Raw genomic sequence first — 18379 nt, forward strand, 5'->3', positions numbered from 1 at the left:
GCGGAAGCAAATAAACTGGGCTAGTAAGTGTAGGCAGCGGATACAGATGTCATAATACGATCGGATGACAGGGCGGGGGTCAGAGGTGATCGGAGTCCGGGCGGAAGTCCAGATAAGGCAGGAGGGGAAGGAGCAGGGGTGGTGACGTATTAGCCGGGAAAGGGGCAGAGTTCAGGGGTAGTCGGGTCGGGGTTGTGTCGGAGGGGCGGCAGGGCGGACTTGGGCACGGGATCTGACAGCTCCCCACACCAGTGAAGTGCCCTGTCAAAGCTCATCCACCTGTATTCTTCCTCCTGCCTGAAGGAATTGTCCAATACTTGAAATTCATGTCAATGACTGTAGGATGTAATTGCTCTCACCATGGCTCTACAGAAATTTCCTCTTTTCATTCCTGTAGAGCTGCACTTCAAAATCAAAAGGGAGCTATATTTGTAATCAAGAATTTTAAGATTCTGGCTTGGAGAATTGAATTGTATGATGTCTCAGACACGACCTCAGTAAAACCTGCACAGCTCTGAGGACCTCTGAGCAGAGGTCCTCAGAACTTGTCAGAGGTTTCAGGGTTCAGTGCAAAATTATGGACCTCCCAGGATTGCCTTCTTTCAATTGCAGATGTCAAGATACCCATCAAATATGTACCTCTGAGCACATGACAGCTGTTTTCATATTGATAGGCCCTTTTCGAATAATCAATATGGATGGGGCGGATCACAAAATACCAGTTCCGCTCACTGGCAAGCCTATGCAATGGCCACCAATCATTTTCCACTGGGTCATTTTCGTCCTCTGCCAGCATCCACCTCAGCCGACAATCAGTACATATTTTGCGGAGGGGCCTATCAATATGAAAACAGCTGGATGGCTGTGTGCGATGTTGTAGTTGCGGAGGAGCCCGCATTGTGAGCGCTAGCCAGGACCCACCAGAGTGTCTAGAGGTTGCGAGTTTTACTGATGGATCTACAAATTTTCAGAACTATCATTTGGGCAGGTCAGGAATGTGAGCTTCAGCAGTGTCCAACCAGCCTTTCAGCCACCTTTGATCTAAGCGAGCCCTCAAATTGACAGCAGCCTGGCATAACCATAGATAGTCGTCGGCTCTCCATTCTCCCCTATGGTTGCCCCTCCCCATTTGCTTCGCACCAAGGGAGATCAAAGCCACGATGGGAATGAGCGGAGGCAGCCAAAACTCAAGTTGTGTGCCAAGGCCGTTACTGCTTGCTGCGCAGCAGATCAATGATATGTACTGAACGGCATGGGGAGTGTGGACGAGCGGCGAAATTCGGGTACGGGGAACATGGATGTGTGACCGAGAGCTCACATGAGGATGCCAATGCAGAGAGCGAGGACTTACGGGCTGCGTGTTGTTGGGATTTGGAGTACGCCCTCATGTCAGGCTCACTTGCAAGCCCGCGTGGTCGAGGAGCAGCATAGCACGATCAAGAGGGAGGCGTACCAGTGAGACGAGATGAACACACGAAGAGAGGCAGCGTTGGTGGAGGGTGCCAAGTGTGATGGACGCGGGCGCGGCGGCGGCTTGGCGTTCATATCTGGTGGAAGCGGCAGGGACATGCCGAGGATGCCGGATCTCGGCAGGCTGCCGGTTACGGCAGGAGAGCTACCAAACTAGGGAGACCTGTGAGGTCCTCGCAGGGCAAGGCCGGGTAGTCCCATCTTGGCTGCGACTGCCATGTACGAACATCCCGCCCGAGTCCACCCAGATCGACGCGCGCGGGATGGTCGGGGTAGAGACGGGAACCTGTTCGCAGTGTTCTGCGGATGCACAAGCCCCGAGAGCTGGCAAGTCCGACGAGACGGCAGCGCAGCATGTTCAAGCAGCGGTGTACAAGATGCGCAGTCGGGCAACGAGCACAGGACAAGGTTATATGTTCTTCTCTGATCAACGCCCTGATCTCAGATCATCGGCGTCTCCCTAGCTCATTCTTATTCTATCACACGACCCGCCCATCCGTTCGCCCAATGTCTCCCTCTCGCCCATGTCTTCCGCAAACTACATCCCCCTCACCCAAATCTCTCCCTCAGAGTATCGCTGGCACCCAAGGACACCGACCACCCATGCAGCATCCTCCCTCTCCTCCTACTTCTCCCGCAAACGCGCCGTCCTCGCGCTCGTGGCTACCTCCTCCGTCATCACCCTCTTCGTCTTTCTCAAGCTTTCACTCGGCTCGGCCGATGACTTTGACGACATAGAGTTCCACGTCAACCCCCTTTACCAGCCCTCCTATATCGCTATACCCGTCCCCGATTTCCTCCCTGACGCTGCTCGTCCAAAACTACGACCAGTCCGCGACCTTCCCACAGAATGTCTTGAGCAATACTACGTCTCTGGTCTTCCATGCCATGACGGCCAGGGTCCCGTTCCCATGGACGTCATCTGGACGTGGGTCAACGGCTCAGATCCTCTCTTCATCGACTCCAGAACTCGCGCCGCCAACTCGTATGCCAAGGATGACCCCTACCGACCAATCAAGTCCAACAATCCCTCCCGTATGTTCCGGTACGTATCTCCCGCTCCTGTCCTATCTCTGCTATCCCCGTCCGACGCATCCCCTATCAGCGACCACGACGAACTGCGACATTCCATCCGTTCTGTGCTCGACAACTTCCGCCCATACACAGGAAACTTCCGCATCCTCACCTCCGACTTTGATTTCCCAGATGAAGACCCTGACTCTAACCAGTCCTTCTCTCCTCCTGGACCTGGTTACTGGCGACTCGGCCTCCAGCCCCAGTGGTTGAATACCGCCGGAACCAGTCCTCCGGTTTGGCGCGATGGTGATGTCCAGCTGTCCTTGACACACCACGCGCACTTTTTCGAACCGTATAATCACAGCATCTTCAATAGGTGCGTGTTTCGCGCCTCCTGCACCCTTTGAGTAGGCGACTGACTCGAGTGGACGAATAGCTATGCGATCGAGACGCAGTTCAGTCATCTCCAGGACCTATCTGAAATATTGTGCGTACTATTCCATCCATTCGCTTCCACGTCGACAGAGAGCGCTGATGACTGAACTGTGCCAAGCCTCTACATGGTTCGTAATACCTCCCGTGCCATCATCGGCACGTCGGCTTAGCCTGATCTCTTGCACAGAATGACGACTTCTATATGACATCAACGCTAACGCCTTTCACATTTTACACGCAACGTAAGTTACCGCCGCATTCCATGTGACATGCTCTGCATCCTGACGGCCCGCGTAGAATATGGGCTCGTCCTGCGCATGCAACAAGATATGACTGTTGCCCCTGAGTGGCCGGACGAGAAGACCAAGGGCGAGTGGCGCAGCATGGGTGTTTCGAACTATCTCCTCAGTGCGTCGATGCTCGCCGCATATCGTACCGCCCATGACGATCCCTAACCTCCCTTGCGCGTCCAGGTAAGCGCTTCGGCCAGCGGCATCGCCCCTACGTCCAGCACGAGGCCAAGTCCGTCTCCTTCGCAATTCTTCAGGAGGTCGCTCTGGTCTGGCCCTCATGGATCGCCAAGTCTGCGACGCACGCCTTCCGGGAGACCGAGGCCGGCGACGGCGATTTCTACCAGATGTTCGTATTCGCGCACTTCATTGTCGAGCGTGCACGCGAGGCTCTCCTCTGGTCCTGGGTTGTCGGTCGCATCGGCGGGACTGACGACAGCTGGAGCGAGCGCGAGTTTGACCGAGCCTGGGTAGAGTTGGGCGGAGGCCGGGAAGGTGACCGCAGTCACGAGATCAATGTAGAATCCGGAATGCGGGAGACCCTTCACATGGACCGCGTCCGGGACTACCTGAAGCAAGGTGGCATTGAAGGCACCTTCCGGACGGACTATCATTTCTGTGCGTATTAAGCTTGTCATTTTGGTCGTTCCCAGTCGCTCACATGTCTCCAGCGTCCCTCGACGGGTATGCCTACAATCCCTACGGCCGTAGAGGAGAAGGCGGTTGGCCTGGGTACAACGAGGACGCCATGAACGACCCGGAAAAGCACTCATGCACGATCAAGCGCGACGAATGCTTCGGTATCCAAGGCGTGAACGGCGGGCCTCCGACTGCCAGCGAAGTCTTCAAGGAGATTGCATTCAACAAACCGCAATGCGGTGATTGCAGTGCGTATCTGTCTTCCTCATCTTCACGCTTGTCCATTGACTGACCGCAACCCGCAGTGATCGTTTCTCTTGTCGAGTCTAGCGGATCACTTGGCTTGTCATCGTTCCTGCCACATGCCGACCGCACGTCGCCCTCGTCGAACGAACGGGCGACGGACGATTCCGCCACGATCCCTCATCTCCCGCTCGTCGACGACTGGCACGAAGGTCAATTCGCGCTGCGCGACGTGATGAGATATGCACCGGAGACGAATGTGCGCGAATGGACCATGCGGCTCTTGCAGCGGTATCGCTATGTTATCGGTGCGTTTCGTCCTTAACATTGCCTGTTGCTCTTCCTATCCCTTACCTTGCCAACGTTGTACCGCATACTGATATCTCTTATTCCCCTCACCTCTTCTATCTCTAGGTGGTACGTCGTCGATGTTTGAACGGATGATCAGCCTGCAACAGGTCCGCGGCATGCTCGCTGCCGTCGACAGGAACCAGGACCTTGCACTGCTCTGCATCAACGACGATGTCACTCGCGACGATGCCGAAGTTGCCGTCGTCTTCCGTCGTTGGCAGGAGAAGAGGTGGGGCATCCCCGCTGCCTGGGAGTCAGACGTACACAGCAGCCAGCGTCGAACCCTCGACTCCGCGGTACCACCGCTGTAGTCCTATATCTCAACTCACAAGTATATCCACAGCGCTATGTTGTATCTTTATTGTTCGCTTTCCCAAGTCCAGCTCCATCCATTCTCCCACACGCTTCCGATATTACAACCCCAGTCCGCCCGCTCCCTCACATCCTCGCACCCGTATCATGGACATTCGGCAACTACTGACGCATTACTCATACTTAGGCCTAGTCGTACTACGGTGCGCTATACTCACTGTGCTATAATTGTATTCCCGTCTGGATTCTCAATCGTCCGAACTTCTTTTGCGCAGCACCGAACGGTGTCTTGCGACGGCACGGGGAGGGGAGTCTTGTGACGCCCCATATAACATAATGCCTCGTCTGTTCCCTCCGGCATGGCGGCACTGGCGGCACCACAGCCCAAGAATGCCCGTCTGATTGAGTTTGCGGAGCACGCTATTGACCAGGCACGGAGCACACGACAGGCGCAGCCACCGTCACGTCTACCAATATGCGTGCCTACGTCGGGCGTCCGCCTTTATCTGATAACAAAGCCGAAGAACCAGTACTTGAATAGACAGATACATACATTGCTCCCGCGCGACCACCGTGATGGCAACGCAGACGTCCTTCGCTGTCTGAGAATTCTGCTACAGCTTTGCGGCTGCGGCCCCGCCCGCTACGGGCAGGCCCTGTACGGGTGCGACGACGTGTGTTGCGGAAATGACGAGCGTCCCCTTTTTCTTATCGTAGACCTGGAGGGTGCCAAGATAAACGGGGACGAGCGAATGGAGAGATGATAAACCCCGGCGCGGAAAACGGGCGCAAGTCCGAGAACGACGTCATCAGCGCTGTTCACAGGCCACAACTTGATGCTCAGGACACACCTCGCAACGGGCGGATGCCATCCTACCCTTGAACGATAGGGTGGTACCCACGAACCGGAGGGTCATACCGCTGGAATATATTACAGGACGGGTCAGCCTCCCTGTCACTCTCCCACTGCCCCCGGCAGATCGGACGACCAGGTAAGCGGAAAGACTCACGGAACTGCAGGAGCATGCCAGACAATGTTCATGGACGTGGAGAAGCCCGAGGCGTCGATGCCGGTAAGGGCGGACAAGGCGAACAGCGGCGCAAAGGTCGCCCTATGCGCACAACTAGAATGTCAGCACTCTACTTCTGCACGCAGCCGGTGTCGATGTCGGAAGAACGGGACTCACAGATCGATGGCGAGCACGGCGCACGCGCCGGCCAACGTCCCGTGCACGTTGAGCATCCCTACACACCCGATCAGTGATGGCATTAGTTTGTGCACGGTTGCAATAGCGCAGCCCAAAAGCTCACCCTCCTGGACGGTCAGCTCGCAGACCGTGACGCCCTCGAAATCGTCCGGACGAGGTGCGCGGGTCTCCTTCTCCGTCTGCCTCAGTGCGCCTCTCGGGGTGACGGTAATCTCGACCAGCTTGAGCCCGCCAACCTGCTCGTGGCCAAAGACCCGACTATCCGGATGGTGCGCGATATGATACGCAAGCACGTTCTGGCACAGCCTCACATCCTGCTGTGCGAGGTTACTCTTCACGGTCCGAGGGTCGTCATTGGGTGCAGGAGCAGGTGGGAACGCCCTTAGGCGGTCAATTGTGACTGGGATAGAACGCGCAGCAGACATCGGGACGGTGAGTACGGTTCTTCAATTTTCGCGATCGGGCTCGCGAGTGCTCCAGTATCTGCTCCCTTTCGGAGATGAGGTTTCCTGATCAGTCAATCGCTGCGTCTCCTCCAAGTTGCGGCGAGGCGAGAACGTGCGGTCCGAATGCTGGAGAGGCGGATGAAGATCAGGAATAGAGAGCGCCACGACTCTGCGCCTACAGAGTACATACTCCGACACTACCGCCGCCTTATGGCCGACTCTAGGGCGATGTCCCGCATCCGCAGCTCCCGCCCTCTTTCTCGGTCCCGCAGTACACCGCCTGACAGCCGAAAATAGGAAACTCACCTTCCGAACACCCAGCGGTCAAGTCGAGGATCTCACCAGAAACCGAACGAATGGGTCCTTCGGAGTCGAATGTGCGACGTTGCGGTTTGCAATGCAGCGTCGGTAGCGACGTACTGTTGCGTGGGCGAGCAGCTGGGGCCAACAGGTTGCGAAGGGGCGAAAGCGAAAGACTGCGACCTAGTACGTATATATGCTGAGAATTCCACACAACACGGCTCGCCCGGAACATGATGCAGAGTTGACCCGACCCGACCGCCGACAGATGAGAGGCCGACAGCTGCATGGAACTGAAGACGACAGATGTCCCGCGCATGTGATACTGACTGTATCAACCAAGGTAAGAAAGCTCGGATGCTTCTCTGTAGGTATCTCAAGCTCAAGCTTGGAGAGGTTGACGAGAAGTGCACAATGCGGGTACAATACCTGTGACGGTACACCATTCAGAATTCGATATGAATGGGCGAGCCGCAACATTGCCACACACACATCTGCGCCCACAATCCACAACGTACTGTATGGAACGCTCTAGAGACACAGCCCAGAAATGAGCGACTAATACCCATCCTTACCCGGCACGACGCCATACGCCGGCCCACCCTTACCAAACATCTTCCTCAAATCCCCAGCAAGCGCCTCAGGAGCCTCGAATGCCGCAAAGTGGCCGCCTTTTTCGTGGAAGCTCTCCTGCACGACCTTTCCGATCATATGCGCCCATCTATAGCGACAAGTAGTATATGAGCGAGCGTGTATGACATACTCGAACGTATGAGGGCAACGTACGACTTGGGAAGAGAAATGGGCTCTCCAGGGAAATGGGCGACGCCAAGGGGAACAGAAGTCCACGTCGTGCCTTCGAACAAGTCCGAGGACTCACCCCCGTGCGTCAACTCGTAGTATATGCGCGCCGACGCAGCAGGGCCCGCGCGCGAGTGCCAGTAAATGGATATCCACTCCAAGACTGCACGGTGAGCTTTCAGCAATTGTATTATAATGGCGTTATGGAACCACACACCTTCATCGTCCGTCCACGGATAGTTGTCAGAAGCCTTCACGAGCTTTTCGTAGATCCATGCCAGGAACCCGACAGGAGAGTCGGCGAAGCTATACCCAATTGTCTGCGGCTTCGTCGATTGGACCATGAAGTACCCGAACTCCTTCTTGCGAATCTGTAGCGAGTTTTGAACTTTGTCGCGAATGTACTTGTTGAATGGCATGGTAAGAAGTTCGAGGAACAGAAGCGGGTTCGAGAAGAACGTCGGGATGCGATAACTATAGGCAAGGTTAGTTGGAGATCCCCATGGTGAAAACACAAAGTTGGACGTACACAGGCATGTTGGAGTGCCACGCTTTGACGTGTGTGTTGCCGTACTTGTTGACGACGAAGACGCCGATCTAAAGCGGCTGTGTGAGTGTTTGCTACACGAGGAGTGAGTGCAGCAACTTGAAGCTGAAGGTACCGTATGACCAAAGTCTCCACCCTGGTATACTGTAAGTGGTCGCGGTCAGTACGGAAGTAACGACAGGGACGTCAACACAACTCGCCGTATTCGTTGTAACCGAGGGAGAGCATGAGTTTGTGTACGACCTTACTGTGCAAGTCAGTCGCGCGAGAGATCCATTGTGCTGTGAACAGACCTCAGCGTATTGGAAACCCGCAAAGCCAGGCTTGTGAGGCGCTTCAGAGAATCCGAAGCCTGGTAGACTGGGGGCGACGACATGGAAGCTAGGGTGGTCCGGAGAGGAGGAAGTCAGGTGAGGGATCAATTTCCGGACCTCTAGGAAGTGGCCCGGCCCTGAAAGCGTAGCAAATGAGATGAACTACGGCTGTGTAGTACCAAGAATGAAAGCGGGCGTACAGCCATGGACGAAGAGCAAAGGAATCGCGTTCGGGCGCTCGCTCTTCTGATGGAGATAGTGGATGTTGAGGCTGCCGAAGTCGTCCACATCGATGTCACGCATATACATGTCGAGCTTGTTGATTTCGGCCTCGGACTTGCGCCAGTCAAAGCCATCTTTCCAGCGTGCAACAAGTCGCTTGACGTCGGCGAGGGGCACGCCATAGTCCCAGCCGGCGCCTTGGAGCTCGTCTGGAAAGCGCGCGAGCTCTAGCTTCTTGTGGAGGAGATCGAGGTCTGCGTCTGAGACATTGAGCTTGAAGGGCTGAGGAGAAGACATGCTAAGAGAATAGGTACTGTCACGGTGAGAAGGCGAGGACTACTAGCTCTGAAAGTGAGAAGGAAGCAGCGAAGCGAGAGAACGAAGATCAGGAGGGCTTATATACGTAGGGCCGGGGTAGGCGGAGGATAGCAACGTCCGTCCGGTGAGCTTGTGGTGGCCAAGGCCATCAGATGTTCCCGGGCTGCGCTGACCTACGAGCGGTTTCCAGTGGGTTTCACTGAGTCAGAGGGAGAGAATGCTGCCAGTGCCGGTGCCAGTGTATTGTACTTACAGTACTTGGTCTACTAGTACTTATGCCGACGTCGCGCGTCTGTCCTTGTTTGCCTATGTTGTGGTCGTCGCAGGGCGCTCGCGAAAGACGAGGTCAGAGCGCTGGGCTCGATTTCGAGCTCGCTGTCGTCGACGATGGCCACCGTCTTCGCTGCGTTCCACCGCGCCCTGCGCCCCGCCCTTGCCCGCCATGTCGCCCGCCCGTGCAGGTCTGCATGGCACCCACGCGCCATCCACTCATCCCCTATAGGTCCGCCTTCTCCCTCCAGGCTCACATGACACGCTCGCTGACCGCGTCTTGCAGTCTTCAAGAAGAAGCACGCCGGTGCTCCCTCAGAGTCCGACGACCTCTTCGGCGAGTCTGAAGACGACTCTGGCGACCTCTTCGGCGAAGACTCCTCTTCCTCAAATCCCGCTGCCGCCCAGGCCCAGGCCCCTCCCCTTCGTCCAACAGACCTTCCTCCCAAGAACCCCTCCGTCCCCGCTCCTGCACAGTACGATCCAGTTGCGCGTTTCGAAGACCTCTACCAGTTCCTCCACGCCTACCTCGTAGAAAAGAACGCGCACAAAGTGCCCCGCGTCTCCATCTGGCAGCACCTCTTCAACAGTGCACCCACTCCAGAGCATCTCGAACGCGCCATCGACTTGCTGCCCAAATGGAGAGATACAAAGCGCAGCCTCAGCCCACAGAATAAAATAGACTTCCAACTTGCCCGTGAGTCTCATCTTCGATTCCTCGTTCGTCTCAAGCGCATCTCGCACATGTCTCACATTCACATTCCCACCCACTAATGTTTCTAGGCCGCGTTCAGAAGCTGCGTTGTCCCCTGCTTGCTCTCAAGGTCTTCGGCGACCGGCCAAAATATGGACTCGACCTCTCCCTTCCCGCCGCCCACATCATCCTTCACAGTTTACTCTTCACTGCTCAGCCACAAGACGTCCTCACATTCTCCTCCCTCTTCAGCGTATACGGCCTCCCCCCTGTCTCCTCCGATCTTCTCAGCACTGCCTTCCTCATGCGCGCCTGCTTCAAGCACGCATCCGATGAGTCCCTCACCGTCGCCCGCTCCCTCGTCCCTTCCCTCCAGACGCTCCTTGCGGATCCTGCATCCATGTCGTTCAACACTTCCCGCAACCGTTGGGACAGTAAGCGGGAAAGGGTGTGGCTCGCCTATACACTCGGGAACATCCAGCGTGACCTCGAAACACATGGCATCGAGCATGCGTGGCTCGACGAATGGATGACCGCCAGCGGGAATGCAGCTCGTATATCATCGCAGTAATATGCTTGTCTAGAGGCCCTACGGTACACACTCCTAATCCCAATTTCGTGCTGCTGCCCGCTCTCTGACCAGTGCGCAAATGCGCGCCCCCTCGCGTGTCCGTGGCGACCGATTGCTCGCGGTACATACTCTCATCTATTGAACGCCACTGAAACCCTCCTCGACGTTGCGCCATAGCTGTCTCAAACTGCCTTTGCATGCAGGCTACTCTTTTTGCTCCAGCATTGCGGTACTTGCGCGGCCGAATGCTGAAACGGTGGTGCTCACGCATGGATCCACAAATCCTCCTATTCTTCACATCGCGCATAAGACTCGCAAGCGTCGCACGATCCCGTCTCCGTCGGACGCACCGCTCGATATCCTCCCCTCGGGGCCGCATGTTGTATTCGCATGGCGGGCATGCATGATGACAGCCCCCAGTATGTCCTATATGCAGCACCGCGTATGTCACATCATTGGCCATCGCTCGGTCTTCAAACATGCGCGGCCCGAAATTGCAGGCGAACATCCACGTTCCGGCGACCACAAAGGCAACGGTGCCTCTGTGTGTGACCTTGCATGTCACGCGTTCACGTCGCACGTCTGGGGACAGCAGACACAAGGTTTATCCTCTCCTCGGGCACTGGAATGTGGTATGTGGCGTTCCAACTATCCCTGTCTGGTGCCTAAGGGGGGCCTGCCCATGCGATCCTGCCTCTCGAGCGCTGCGCGATTGCGCGACTTGGGCGGTGTGAGGTCAGAGACAGAGGCCGGCATCGGGAGGGGCTGGCGCAAACTCGGCTCCCAGCAGCCAGCGCAATCGGAATACGTATATATCCTCCCCGTATGACTACGCAAAGAGGGTCCAAGCTTCCCTCCTCCAGCCTTTTTATACTGCGTGTGTGTCCTAGGGCACCCATCCCCATTCCCTGCGCACAACAGCATGAGCTTTGACTCTCCTGTGAAAGAATACCCGTTCACGCTCCACGTTCCCGACGCCGACCTTGATCTCCTCCGGCGCAAGCTCGAACTCGCTCACCTACCTGATGAACTTCAGGTCCGTGCCGAGTCTCAATGGAACTACGGCGTGCCTCTGGCCGACGTCAAGCGGCTAGTTTTCCGCTGGAAGGTCGGCTTCGACTGGCGCAAGTTTGAAGCCGAAATCAACAAGCTACCCATGTATACGCGCGACATTTTCATTGACAACTTCGGGTCCCTGAACATTCACTACGTGCACCGGCGGAGCGACGTCCTCGACGCGATCCCATTGCTCTTCGTCCATGGCTGTGAGTGGGCTCTTACAAAGCATGACTGAGCCGGGGAGCTGAGACACCGTGATACTATTGCAGGGCCCGGGCACTTCCTCGAAGTGCGCAAGCTTCTACCGCTGCTCACGGAGGAATCCGTCGATCACCCCAGCTTTCACGTCGTAGCCGTCAGTCTCCCAGGCTTCGCGTTCTCGGAAGCACCGACAAAGCCAGGCTTCGGCGCCGCTCAGTATGCCGAGGTAAGAAGCGTAGCGTCCTTTACCGCCGCAGGCTGACCACCGTGTGCCCGAACAGGTCTTCAATAAGCTAATGATATCACTGGGTTATGAAGAATATGGTGAGCTATATTGCACATCCCTGCCTATGATACCTCGCCGCTGATTTGGTGCCGCGACGCAGTATACCAGGGAGGAGACTGGGGTCACGTCGTACGTATCTCTTCGTAGTTCTCACATGTGCTCGCGGTCACTCGCTGAGTCATCGCTCCAGCTGGGCGTCCGGACAGTTAACTTGTACGGAGGCCGTCATGTCAAAGCTTGGCACACAAATTGCCCCATGTACGTGCTATCACGCAACCCTCTTAGCATGCACAAATATGCGTTACTCACCCATAGGCGAACACTCGTAGGACAACGCCGAAACTGTCCACCGTCCTCGCGCACCCGAGCCTAATCCCGCGGCTATTCGCACTCCCGTTCGACAAAGATGCCAGAGACGCCATCGCATTAACCAAGAAGCACTTTGCTGTTGGGTGCGGGTACATGATCGAGCAGGCCACGCGACCACAGACTCTGGGTTACTCCCTAGCGGATTCACCAGTCGGGCTGCTCGCATGGATATACGAGAAACTTGTCACATGGTCGGACGAATACCCTTGGACAGACGACGAAGGCAAGCCCATCCACCTCGTCTGCTTGTCTGCTCTAGCACTGACTGCGATTAATTCTCCGCCGACAGTTCTGGAATGGGTCTCAATTTACTGGTTCTCTCGTGCCGGGCCCGCCGCCTCTCTGCGCATATACTACGAGATGTCCCACGGAAGAACACGCGACTTCTTCGATGGCACACAATGGATACCCATTCCAACCGGAGTATCGTACTTCCCACGCGAGATTGCCCGTCTACCCAAGTCGTACGTGTTTCTCGTGTTCTGTGCCACCGGGCGATCCGACGACTCACTCTTTCCCCTCTCCCCTCTGCGGCGCAGGTGGGCGCGGTTTCTGGGCAATGTTGTTTATCAGGGCGAGCATAGTCAAGGGGGGCACTTCGCCGCACACGAGGCACCCGAGAAGCTCGCTTACGACTTACGCAGGATGTATGGTAGAGATGGGCCAGCGTTCGGTGTGGTCCCTAGCAGAAGCGGATATATGCAACGGTGATGGGACCGACATCCTTGATAGTTTTGTCTACTGGCCTCATCGATCGATACTTTGATTCCTGGGAGAGGTGGCGTTCAACGGAATGTGCACTGTATATGCATAGTATATACTCAATATGACTTCAACCATACGCGACTTACAGGACGTTTCAAAAAGTATGACAAGCGCTCTCTGTCGGGGAGTCGAACCCCGCTTTCGCGGGGCCAGATTTGGATGACAGGCGCTTCTACTAACCAATTCACTAACTCAGAGATAGTAAACAAACATCAATGGTCTTACATCGATTCTGAGCCAGTCAGCTCTTTCCTGAATCTTACAGGTTTTCATCCCCCCCAATTCTGATTTGAGAAGGCCGAAGGTCCGCTATAGCATCAGCGAAGTACTCGCTTGCCCTTCGATGCACATGGACGATTCGGAGCGCTAATGCTCGCGGCGTGATGATGGAATGCCAGAGCGCGACCGGGGATACCGACAGGACCTCGATGCTGATGCGGTACGTTACGAGGTGCAAGCTGATGTCAAGGGCCCTGCCTCTGAGCACTGAATATGCATTGCAGGTTCTCGGCCATGCAGCACTGTGGAGTCGCGGCCACACTACAAACCATCATGGCAGTGCCGCACGCGACGAACAACGGCCAAGTCTGTGTACCATGATCCGCACTGCACCGTCGTCCGTGCCAAGGACCAAGGCCCATCGGGTGGCGATCGATATATAGCTTGGAGGTGGTGCAGGGTGAATGACCCAGTGCCCTTCGTTCAAATTCTCTGGTTCGACGACACATCCGCTCATTCTCTATATCTTCAAAGGACAGTCCACAAAGATGCTCGCTGGCGCCTTCTTTGCACTTTCTCTTCTGAGCTCTACTCTTGCTCTCACCACGGGCCATGCGCTGCCCCGCGGCGGCTTCGTACCTCGGGATGACGGACCTGCAAATGAGGACCTGCTTGCTTCGTGCCCTGGCGGCCCCGGTTCCCCCAATGTTAAGAAGGCGGACAAGTGCACCTTGGTGCGCAGCTACTTCTTGATCCACTGTCAAAAAGTAGCGCATTCTGACGCACAATATATTCATAGGTCAACATTGTCAACAACCCAGATGTCCGTGTGTGGACTGTCCTCGGCGACCCCCAGTTGAAGTGTGTATCGTCATCATCGTTCTGTTCCAGGCAGTGTTGAATAGTACTTTTGACGAACAGCTGCGGTGGCGCAACTGAAGATATTACCGTGACTCTTGGCGGAGAGACCACAGTCTCGCAGACAACGACAGTCAACGCAGATTTCGGCGTTTCCCTCGAGGGAATCAGCGTCGGCGGGGGCGTGTCGGACTCGGAGTCAACAAGCACGACCGAGTCCAAAACTATCGAGTTCTCGATCCCACCTGGGCGCCAAGCCGTCTACGTTGCAGGGGTCGCGCAGACGTCGGAGACGGGCAACGTTCAGGTCAACTACGGATCCAAGGTGGACGGTCACTTCATTGTCAGTACCTATCACTGCCGCAGTGGTTGATGCACAGGACTGACTTAGGTTCATATGTACCGATATTGTTCTACAGTGGTTCACGGGCACCACCATCACGAAACTCACGCCGAAGGGCAATGATGTCGAGTTCGACGTACACGAGAGCGACTGCGGTGAGTGACAGATGCGCTGCGTTGCCGTGCTCCGTACTGACTTAGCCATGTTCAAAAGGTACCGACCCGCGCGACCTCAGCAGCCTCAACGGCAACTGAACGTGGGCTCCCCCATCATAACGATTTGTTCATGCAACGAGCGTCCATCAGTGCCGGTTGGGCTGCAACATTACATATCTTGACTTCTGAGCTTGTCTTTGGAGTCTGTGCAGAGTAACCGCATCCTGTAATTACCTTATAACTTATAGACATCATGATGAGCCTCCTTCGTCCTTGCCCCGACCAACATAACAGTAGCTTGACAACCTGGTTGATCGACGTCAGGAAACAGAGACTCACCAAGCTGTCTGCATTCGGGGTTAACTCGACGGCATACACGAGTATGACCGGGGGCAGACTCATGCAGCCGATGTTGACGATGAGGACATACATGGATATGCAAGTGCCGCAGCACCAACTGCTGCGTGATTGGGCTTGTGAATGCGTACAACGGATGCAGTGGTCATAGTTGAACTTGAAACACGATGGGAAGCAACGTACGCTCTGACAAGGATACCGAGCCCACCGATACACCCTGATCATGATAACGAAGTTCGTCCCCTGTCGAATCAGGTGGTCGCGAGGCAAGTTCAACAACACGACCTGGACAGAAGATCGCGTGACGGTCGGCATAACTTCAGGGTAACTCCGAGTCGAGGTATCATTTGTCGCAACACGTTCCCGATCATGAGGTTGGCTATGTGTGCTTGAAGTGACGATCCAGTTGCGCTCACGAGGGATCTACGAGAGTACGCCGAAGACCACGATCGTTGTTGCTGTGGTACTGCCTTTGAGTTCAGTGAGGTCGAACCTTCGTTCAGAGTATAGTAAGTGAAGATTGAGAGCGAACGGACACTTGCACACGGGTCCCCGAGTCTGTCTCGAGTCGAAGGCCCGAAGGCCAAGGTGCAGTGCAAATTCCACGGCAAGCAGGGTACAGATTGACGAGTGCCGTGGCGCTTTTACATCCCATGATCCTATTCCCTTCCCATCGCCAACCCCATAGTCCTACACACCTGAGAACAGAGTCAGTCGCGGTTCGGGCGATGAAGAAGGGAAGTAGAACTCACTCCAACCACTCTTCCAGCGTCATCCTGGCCCCAGCTATCCTCCCGGGCTTGATCCATCACGACCGCGCCAGCCTGGTCTTGCTCGGCTCTGTCCTGGGTCGGCTCTATCCTGGGTCGGCTCTATCCTGGGTCGGCTCTGTCCTGGGATCGGCTCTGTCCTGGGATCGGCTCTGTCCTGGGATCGGCTCTGTCCTGGGGGAGTCCTGTAGAATCTCAGTGGTCAGTTCCCCGGGGCCCCAGGGTAAAAGCTACAGTTACAATGAGGTCCGATGTCCTATCCGAGTCCAAAACTCATGACCGTCCAAAACCAAGGAGAAACCGAATGTAGAAAGGAACCGAGATGAGAGATAGAGAAAAACCGAGACTAGAGAGGGGGAAACCGAGAGAGAAACCGAGAGGGGAGAGGAGAGAGAGAGAGGAGAGAGAGAGGAGAGAGAGAGAAACCGAGAAGAGAGAGAGAAACCGAGAAGAGAGAGGAGAGAAACCGAGAGGAGAGAGGAGAGAGAGGAGAGAAACCGAGAGGAGAGAGAAGAGAGGAGAGGAAGTGAGGAGAGAGAGAGAGAGAGAGAAAGAGAAAGCGAGAGGAGAGAGAAGAGAGAGAAGAGAGAAAGCGAAACCGAGAGAAACCGAGGGGGAAGGGGAGAGAGAGAAACCGAGCGAGCTGAATGAAAGAGAGAAACAGACGAGAGAGAGAGAAACAGACGAGAGAGAGAGAAACCGAGACGAGAGAGAAAGAAACCGACCCCAGAGACCAGAGACCAGAGACCAGAGACCAGAGACCAGAGACCAGAGACCAGAGACCAGAGACCAGAGACCAGAGACCAGAGCCGAGAGACCAGAGCCGAGAGACCAGAGCCGAGAGACCAGAGACCAGAGAGAGAAACCGAACCCAAAGAGAAGAGACCAGCTCCAAACCGAAACCAGAGGGGAACCATAGTACGATCCAATGTCCTATCCAAGTCCGAGTCCAGGGTCCATATCCCAAACCAGACAGCCAAGCCAAGAAGGAACCAAGAACCGAAACCGAAACCCAAGTCTGCCATCATGTCCCCCTCCAATTCATCCAACCATCACTCGAACCCCGTTCCATTCCAACCACCTGCACACGCAACCATTCTTCTAGAGGGTTGCACAGTCCGCATGCTGCAGGCCACCCGCTACAGCTTCGTACGCCCATCCCTACTGCCCGTGCGCCAGGTATTCAGCGCTAGGGCGGGGAGAGACGCGATCGCTACTGCCCTAGACATCGCGGTCGCTGCTGCCCTAGACATCGCGATGGCTGCTGCCTTAGGCCTCGCGGTCGGTGCTGCCCTAGGCCTCGCGGTCGGTGCTGCTCTAGGCCTCGCGGTCGGTGCTGCCCTAGGCATCGCGGGCGGTGCTGCTCTAGGTATCGCGGTCGGTGCTGCAATCCGCGGCTTCTTTGCAGCTCGGATGAGCTGAGCGAGAGGTATATCATCCTCGCTGTCGCTGGAGAGCTCTCTGTGCTTCATGTCATCGTCGTCGTCGCGCTTGCGTTTCATGTTCTGCCCCGAGACGTCTCGCTTTGTAGAGTTGATGGAGGTGATAAGATGAGGACGCGGAGGTTGGGCGAAGGATGGGAGAGGTGTAGGTGCAGGGGTAGGTGCAACGACGGCGTGAATGACTTTGAGCTTTTTGTAGTGGCGCTTGGCAACGTCAGAAGCAGACGACTGTTCAAGAGGCTCGTCGTCGTCGGCCTTACGCTTCTTCCGCGACTTGCCCACGCTGCTGCTGGATGCTGCGGTGACGGCAGGGATGCGCGACACCGACGGCATAGCAAGGGGCAGGTCAGCCACATTGCCGATGATACTGAAATGTAAAGGCAGAATGAGCTTCCGTTCGCCGAGTGCAATGAAAGTGGTAACGTACGTATCGCAGCGCGACGCCATGATGGGCATTGCACAGTCCAGGGCCTTTGCTCCGGTTGATCGTGCCTTCTTAGGAAAGGGAGCCTGCTCATGGACGGGACGGACAATGGGGATAACTGCATCCTTGCGGAGAGTATCGATTTGTTCGGGGGTGTCCGCGTCTCCGCCGAAGAGCATGCCCTCCCAGTCTTCCTCATCCTCTTCTCCTGCTACATGTCCGGCCAGCTTGACAGACGACACAGTCGAGCACGTGCCTTCGTGATCAATTGACTGTACGACAGGGAGACCAGGTTTGGTCACGACGATGGCGGGCGGGGTAGGTAGTTCGGGAGAGATCTCGGTAGCAGGCTTGCCCATTCTTCCCTCATCTGCTAGGTCGGCAAGATTCGAGTACGAGGTGGTCAACTGCAGGGGCCTATCGTCGGTGCTGGACGGGGCATGGCAGTCGGACGGGGTGAGTGACGTGGTGAAGAGGGCTGGCAGGGTTGCGCCAGACTCCTCCGAGTGTTCTAACGCCTCCAACTCCTCGAATATGCGCATGATGCGTGAAGACCTCGAAGCCGATCGAGAGAAGGGAGGAATGATGACTTCGCTCATGTCCTCTTCGAAGTCGAAACTGAGTTCTTCCTCGGGTACAGCAGGAGGTGGGTTTGCTGACGAGGGCAGGATTGGCGATGAGAA

The 18379-nt window shown here is 56.0% G+C and overlaps 7 protein-coding genes across 7 annotated transcripts; 5 read left to right on the plus strand and 2 right to left on the minus strand.

Annotated features, from left to right (window-relative positions):
- Positions 1-1684: 1684 nt before the first annotated feature.
- L226DRAFT_535831 (uncharacterized protein) lies at positions 1685-5015 on the plus strand. The gene is made up of 10 exons (XM_067680996.1): positions 1685-2515; positions 2576-2863; positions 2924-2974; positions 3041-3050; positions 3110-3164; positions 3220-3330; positions 3396-3830; positions 3884-4099; positions 4157-4402; positions 4509-5015. The coding sequence occupies exons 1-10, from the start codon at positions 1995-1997 to the stop codon at positions 4754-4756; spliced, it is 2181 nt and encodes a 726-aa protein (XP_067534498.1). The 5' UTR covers positions 1685-1994; the 3' UTR covers positions 4757-5015.
- L226DRAFT_509720 (uncharacterized protein) lies at positions 4966-6558 on the minus strand. The gene is made up of 5 exons (XM_067678227.1): positions 6069-6558; positions 5945-6002; positions 5768-5869; positions 5609-5678; positions 4966-5476 (listed from the first exon to the last, which is right to left on the minus strand). The coding sequence occupies exons 1-5, from the start codon at positions 6388-6390 to the stop codon at positions 5372-5374; spliced, it is 657 nt and encodes a 218-aa protein (XP_067534499.1). The 5' UTR covers positions 6391-6558; the 3' UTR covers positions 4966-5371.
- Positions 6559-7127: 569 nt separating this feature from the next.
- On the minus strand, positions 7128-9148 carry L226DRAFT_535833 (epoxide hydrolase). The gene is made up of 8 exons (XM_067680997.1): positions 8574-9148; positions 8353-8510; positions 8260-8302; positions 8175-8203; positions 8042-8109; positions 7730-7986; positions 7498-7675; positions 7128-7432 (listed from the first exon to the last, which is right to left on the minus strand). The coding sequence occupies exons 1-8, from the start codon at positions 8890-8892 to the stop codon at positions 7270-7272; spliced, it is 1215 nt and encodes a 404-aa protein (XP_067534500.1). The 5' UTR covers positions 8893-9148; the 3' UTR covers positions 7128-7269.
- Positions 9149-9300: 152 nt separating this feature from the next.
- L226DRAFT_571833 (uncharacterized protein) lies at positions 9301-10448 on the plus strand (the record flags this gene model as incomplete). Its single annotated transcript, XM_067684603.1, has 3 exons — positions 9301-9415; positions 9470-9880; positions 9967-10448. The coding sequence occupies 3 exons, from the start codon at positions 9301-9303 to the stop codon at positions 10446-10448; spliced, it is 1008 nt and encodes a 335-aa protein (XP_067534501.1).
- Positions 10449-11370: 922 nt separating this feature from the next.
- Positions 11371-13074, plus strand: L226DRAFT_546253 (alpha/beta-hydrolase; the record flags this gene model as incomplete). Its single annotated transcript, XM_067682410.1, has 8 exons — positions 11371-11713; positions 11777-11934; positions 11990-12032; positions 12095-12127; positions 12201-12252; positions 12324-12586; positions 12653-12827; positions 12903-13074. The coding sequence occupies 8 exons, from the start codon at positions 11371-11373 to the stop codon at positions 13072-13074; spliced, it is 1239 nt and encodes a 412-aa protein (XP_067534502.1).
- An 821-nt stretch (positions 13075-13895) lies between these two features.
- L226DRAFT_523692 (uncharacterized protein) lies at positions 13896-14802 on the plus strand (the record flags this gene model as incomplete). The annotated part of the gene is made up of 5 exons (XM_067678837.1): positions 13896-14081; positions 14147-14208; positions 14269-14548; positions 14625-14703; positions 14762-14802. The coding sequence occupies 5 exons, from the start codon at positions 13896-13898 to the stop codon at positions 14800-14802; spliced, it is 648 nt and encodes a 215-aa protein (XP_067534503.1).
- A 1696-nt stretch (positions 14803-16498) lies between these two features.
- L226DRAFT_535836 (uncharacterized protein) lies at positions 16499-17364 on the plus strand. The gene has a single exon (XM_067680998.1). It carries the CDS (start codon positions 16857-16859, stop codon positions 17250-17252), a length of 396 nt encoding a protein of 131 aa, XP_067534504.1. The 5' UTR covers positions 16499-16856; the 3' UTR covers positions 17253-17364.
- Positions 17365-18379: the final 1015 nt, after the last annotated feature.

Source organism: Lentinus tigrinus, assembly GCF_003813185.1.
Source record: "Lentinus tigrinus ALCF2SS1-7 unplaced genomic scaffold L226scaffold_15, whole genome shotgun sequence".
Taxonomy (NCBI): domain Eukaryota; kingdom Fungi; phylum Basidiomycota; class Agaricomycetes; order Polyporales; family Polyporaceae; genus Lentinus; species Lentinus tigrinus.